At 53.9% G+C, this 6,000-nt stretch overlaps 1 protein-coding gene across 3 annotated transcripts in view; it reads left to right on the top strand.

Annotated features, from left to right (window-relative positions):
* The first annotated feature begins 4,259 nt into the window (after positions 1-4,259).
* LOC132835828 (glutamate--cysteine ligase regulatory subunit-like) overlaps positions 4,260-6,000 on the top strand; it is a 59,735-nt gene continuing 57,994 nt past the window's right edge. For all 3 annotated transcript variants that reach the window (XM_060854920.1, XM_060854921.1, XM_060854919.1), the window contains exon 1: positions 4,260-4,574. In XM_060854920.1, coding sequence (XP_060710903.1) covers positions 4,452-4,574 — 123 coding nt within the window. In that variant the 5' untranslated portion in view covers positions 4,260-4,451. The remainder of the gene's footprint in view (positions 4,575-6,000) is intronic.

Here is a 6,000-nt window from a genome sequence, read left to right as displayed (position 1 = left end):
TCTCTGCTGGCATCCCACTGGGCTGGGACTGTTTGTGGTATCCTGGCTGGAAGCTATCTGATCTCCTCTGGCCCCAGGCCATGGGTGTTGGCTGAATTCCCAATCAATCTAATTCTGATGGTAATGCAAAACATTACACAGCCTCGAGTCACTGAGGTCGACAGCACGGAGAAAGACCCTTCGGCCCATTTAGGGTGAAAGGTTTAAGGGGGTTTCAAGGGAGCAGTTTTTTTGCCCAGAGGGTGTTGGGGGTGTTGTCTGTAATGCTCTCCCTGGGAGGGTAGTTGAGACAGGAAACTTCTCAATGTCACACCATTCAGGACTATGGGCCTAGTTCAGGAAAGTGGGATTCATGTCATGTGGGTTTGGTAGTGTGGGTTTGATGGGCCAAAGGTCCTCTTCTGTGCTGTATGATTCTCTGAGTGTGCGCCAACTGAAAACAACCACCTAACTATTCCAACTATACACGTGTTTGCCTTGGCATCACAAGGGTACAAAGTCATTGCCAGAGAAGACTGTGAAGGGCCAGGTCATTGAGTATCTTTGAGACAGAGGTAGGTTCTTGAGTATCAAGAGGATCAAAGGGTTCCAGGGAGAAAGCAGGAGAATGGCGTTGAGAAACTTGTCAGCCTTGATTGAATGGTGAAGCAGACCCGATGGGCTGAATGGTCTAATTTCTGCTCCAATGTCTTATGGTTTAATGCACATCTAAACACTTGTCCAAACTGTGATGAGGGTTATCTGCCTCCCCCTCCCCCTCCTTCCCCCCTCCTCCTTCCCCCTCCCTCCTCCCCCCTCCCTCCTCCTCCTCCCCCTCCTCCCCCTCCTTCCCCCCTCCTCCTCCTCCCCTCCTCCTCCCTCCTCCTCCCCCCTCCCTCCTCCCCCTCCCTCCTCCTCCTCCTCCTCCCCCTCTCCTCCCCCCCCCTCCTCCTCCCCCTCCTCCCCCTCCCCCCTCCTCTCCTCCTCCCCCCTCCCCCTCTTTCCCCCCTCCTCCTCCCCCCCTCCCCCGCCTCCTCCTCCCCCTCTCCTCCTCCCTTCCTCCTCCCCTCTCCTCCTCCCCCTCCTCCCCCTCCTCCCCCCCTTCCTTCCCCCTCCTCCCCCTCCCCCTCCTTCCCCCCTCCTCCTCCCCCCTCCTCCTACCTCCCTTCCCCCTCCTCCTCCCCCTCCTCCTCCCCTCACCCTCCTCCTCCCCCCCTCCTCCTCCCCCTCCTCCTTCCCCCTCCTCCCTCCCCCTCCCTCCTCCTCCTCCCCCTCCTCCTCCCCCCTCCTCCTTCCCCCTCCCCCTCCTCCCCCCTCCTCCCCCCTCCTCCCCCTCCTTCCCCCCTCTCCCTCCTCCCCCTCCTCCCCCCCTCTCCCGCCTCCCCCCCCCCCCTCTCCACAACCCCCTCCCTCCCCTCACCTCTCAGGCAGTGTGTTTTGGATTGTCTGCACCCTCCAAGTGAAAACATGCTCCTTGTACCCTCTGGAAACCTCCTGTCCCTTCCCTTCAACCTATGTCCCCTGGCCCTTCGTCCCTCCATCAACGGGAGACGGTATTTCCTGTCAATGCCCCTTGACCAGGAGACCCTCAGGCTACAGCCTCCCCTCCTGCTGGTGCACCATTATCTCTGGTGTCACCCAAAGCTCTACCTCTATCCCCTTCCAATCTACTGGCAGCTTTCTCTGGCACTGGTTGCCGGCCTGATAGGTAGGCCGAGCAGCTTGGCCTCACTCACACCTGTCGTTTCCATCCTTGGCTGTAAAAAGGCGCCATATAAATGCAAGTCCTTCCTTCAAGGTATTCCCCTTGGTGACTGTTCGTCCAAATCCTCATCCGGCTCCAATTTGTGGTGGGGCCCACCCCTCCTTCCCCCCCAATTCTCCCCCACCACGCTCCCCCCTCAGCCCCGTGAAAAGCTCAAGTTATTCTGCGGAGCTCAAGTTGTTCAGGCTTATGGGTTTTTCACCCCTTGACATTTTAATCTCAGTTTTCTTTGAGCACTTTGTCACATGCAGGGGTATCCGACTCGCTGAAGAGCTAACAACAATAAACGTGCATTGATGTATCGCCTTTAACAGAAAGTGGGGGGGCAGGAGCCGGGGGGAACTGAGTTGCAGAACCTGGGTATCAAGCTGGGAAACTCTGTGCCCTACCGAGGGAGAGCTGCACTGTTGGCAGCTCTAACTTCCAGGTGCGGTGACCTTTCAACAGCTCGTGAAAAATCCCACGGCCTCATTTCGAAGAGGAAGAGAGTTCTGGCTCATTTTTACCCACGACTGGGGATGAGAAGGGGATCACCTGATCATCATCTCATTGCCGTTGGTGGGAACTTGCTGTGAGCAAATAGGGTGACACCTTTCCTACGTGGCAGATTGAGTTCAATTTGGATAAATGTGAGGTATTGTATTTGTTAAAAACATACCAGGGCAGGAGTTACACAATCCGTGCTAAGGCCCGGGTGGCGCAGTAAAGCAGAGAGACCTCAGGAACGTAATTCTTTGAAGTTTGCGTCACAGGTAGGCAGGATGGTTAAGAAGGCATTTAGCGCGCTAGCCTACATTACTCAGATTTTTGAGTGTAGGAGTTGGGACATCAATTTGAGGACATTACTGAGGCCTCTTCTGGAGTACTGTGTACAGGAAGGATATCATTAAATTAGAGAGGGTTCAGAAAAGATTTACCAGGATGGAGGGTTTGACGCATGCAAATTATCTGGAAAGGCCGGATCCTGTTTCCAGGCTGGGAGCTGAGGAGGTTAAATTGTGAACTCACTGAGGTTTACAAAATCATGAGGGGCACAGAGAAAGTGAATGATAGAGTCTTTTCCCTAGTGTGTGAGAGTTCAAAACCAGGGGGCATTATTTTCAAGATGAGAGAGGAAAGATTTAAAAAGGATATGAGGGCCAACTTTGTTTACATAGAGAGTGGTTTGTATGTGGAATGAATTAAATTGAATTAGTTTTCGTAGCCATGTGTGTACAGTGAAATGTTTATCAGTGACCACTTATAGCACCATCTTATGTACAGAGTACAAGGTATAATCCTCAGTAACAGAGTAGAGAAGTTAGGAAATGGTTACAGCGCAGCTACACACAGTATGATCAAAGGTCAAGAAACACAAGCAGCAAAGTTAAAAAGACAAAGCATCCCATTCTCTCTGCAGAAGGCCAACACAGTGGGCCCCCTGCCTGCTGTTACACTGCGCCACAGTCCAGGTTCAATCCACCCCTCGGGTGTGTGTGGGGTTTGCACATTTGCCCCATGGTTTTCCTCCCACAGTCCAAAGATGTGCAGCTTAGGTGGATTGGCCGTGCTACATTACCCCGTAGCGTCCAGGCTATCGCCACGGGAGATGCAGGGTGGGTCTAGGTGGGAGCGGAGTCGATGGGCCGAATGGCAGGGATCGAAGGCTGGAATCGAACCCGGGCACCCAGCGCCGCGAGGGAGCAGCGCTAGCCACTGAGCCACCGCGTCGCCCCCTCGGTGAGTGCCTTGTGCAGAAGTGAAGAGATTGTGAGGGAGTGGTGGGCGGTTATGTCCCAGCAACCATCCAAGTCCCGCAGCTCATTACACGGCACATCCAGCCCGATGGCCTCACCTTGGTGAAGTGGGAACCGTGCCCGTGATTGTCTGACTCGGGCCAGGTGAGGCCCTGACACGTCCCTGGTTGGCACATGGTGGCCCTTTAAGAATGGCTCGCCTCACCCCTGCGTGACTCAGCAGAAAAAGTGAAACTGTTGCGGGGAGGAAATCACGGCCCGTAAAACCAGCAGGCCGTGCTTCCAGAACCTTCCTCACCTCCGTCTTCCTGATCGATCACTCCCGATGATTGAGCGTAGAGAGCAGGGCGGCCTGCAGACAGTGGAGTAAATGGCCAGGCAATAGCTGGAGCTCCGTGGGTCCTGGGTCCCACACCCCTGGGCTAAGGCACTACAATGACTCAGCATTCCCTCTTCGCCCCGAAGGGATTCTGCACTGTCACGGGCTCGTTCATTGTCCCCGAACACAACAGTGACTCAGCATTCCTCAAACATTGTCACTTGGACGCAGATGAAAAGGCAGGAATTCTGCACTGTCATGGTTAGTTCATTCACTCGGTGCCCAGTAATGAGTCAACTGACTGATTGTGACAGATTTGCCTCCCGGGCTAGAGGCGCATGACAGTGCTGGCTATCGGTTGCACGCTCAGTTCATTGACTGAGTGCCCAGCAGTGAGTCCCACCCACTGGAGCTGACTGTTCAGTCCTTAAACTCTGTGCTTTCTTCTGGCTGGCTCCTCGTCTGTATTTCCCCTGACGTGGGTGTGCCCCAGTGATGTCTTAGAGCAGGAATTCCCTGTTTATAAACCGATTAGTGGAGAGGAATTACTTGTGGCTCTATTAGTGTTTGAGGAACTCTGTTAGAATCAACACAGCTGAACTCACTCAGATAAAAACCAGCACCTCCAGCACTTTCCACCTTACCGGCAAACATGACTGAAGACAGGAACGAAATCTTTAATCTCGAAGATATGAAGACGATCAGTGTATACACGGGTAACGTGGTGAGGTGGTGTGGTTCAATGAAGAAGTGCCCAACGTCAACAGCTCAGGAGGTAGTACATTTATCTCTGTCATCTCTTCAACCTGATGCTCTAGGGGGATGCGATTCAACTGAGGGGAGACAATGGCCTAGGGGTATTATCGCTCGGCTGTTGACCCAGGAACCCAGATTCAAATCCTGCTCACGGGAGATGGTGGGACTTGAATTCAATATATTAAAAAAATCCGGAATTTTCTGACTCACTAATATCCTTTGGGGATGGAAACTACCACCTTTACCTGGTCTGGCCTACATGTGGCTATATAGATGCAAGTTATTCCATGATAAAGCTACCCGTGACCAGCAATGTGGTTGACACTTAATTGCCTCTCTAGGCATTCAGGGATGGATCAGTGGTGCTGGAAGAGCACAGCAGTTCAGGCAGCATCCAAAGTGCAGCGAAATCGACGTTTCGGGCAAAAGCCCTTCATCAGGAATAAAGGCAGAGAGCCTGAAGCATGGAGAGATAAGCTAGAGGGGGGTGGGGGTGGGGAGAAAGTAGCATAGAGTACAATGGGTGAGTGGGGGAGGGGATGAAGGTGATAGGTCAGGGAGGAGAGGGTGGAGTGGATAGGTGGAAAAGGAGCTAGGCAGGTCGGACAAGTCCGGATAAGTCATGGGGACAGTGCTGAGCTGGAAGTTGGAACTAGGATGAGGTGGGGGAAGGGTAAATGAGGAAACAGTTGAAGCCCACATTGATGCCCTGGGGTTGAAGTGTTCCGAGGTGGAAGATGAGGCGTTCTTCCTCCAGGCGTCTGGTGGTGAGGGAACGGCGGTGAAGGAGGCCCAGGACCTCCATGTCCTCGGCAGAGTGGGAGGGGGAGTTGAAATGTTGGGCCACAGGACGGTGTGGTTGATTGGTGCGGGTGTCTCGGAGATGTTCCCTAAAGCGCTCTGCTAGGAGGCGCCCAGTCTCCCCAATGTAGAGGAGACCGCATCGGGAGCAACGGATACAATAAATGATATTAGTGGATGTGTAGGTAAAATTTTGATGGATGTGGAAGGCTCCTTTAGGGCCTTGGATAGAGGTGAGGGAGGAGGTATGGGCACAGGTTTTACAGTTCCTGCGCTGGCAGGGGAAAGTGCCAGGATGGGAGGGTGGGTTGTAGGGGGGCATGGACCTGACCAGGTAGTCACGGAGGGAACGGTCTTTGCGGAAGGCGGGAAGGGGTGGGGAGGGAAATATATCCCTGGTGGTGGGGTCTTTTTGGAGGTGGCGGAAATGTCGGCGGATGATTTGGTTTATGCGAAGGTTTGTAGGGTGGAAGGTGAGCACCAGGGGCGTTCTGTCCTTGTTACGGTTGGAGGGGTGGGGTCTGAGGGCGGAGGTGCGGGATGTGGTTGAGATGCGTTGGAGGGCATCTTTAACCATGTGGGAAGGGAAATTGCCGTCTCTAAAGAAGGAGGCCATCTGGTGTGTTCTGTGGTAGGATGGGCAA

The sequence above is a fragment of the Hemiscyllium ocellatum genome, chromosome 45 (genome assembly GCF_020745735.1).
Source record: "Hemiscyllium ocellatum isolate sHemOce1 chromosome 45, sHemOce1.pat.X.cur, whole genome shotgun sequence".
NCBI classification, from domain to species: domain Eukaryota; kingdom Metazoa; phylum Chordata; class Chondrichthyes; order Orectolobiformes; family Hemiscylliidae; genus Hemiscyllium; species Hemiscyllium ocellatum.
This window is presented reverse-complemented; position numbering and strand designations above follow the sequence as displayed.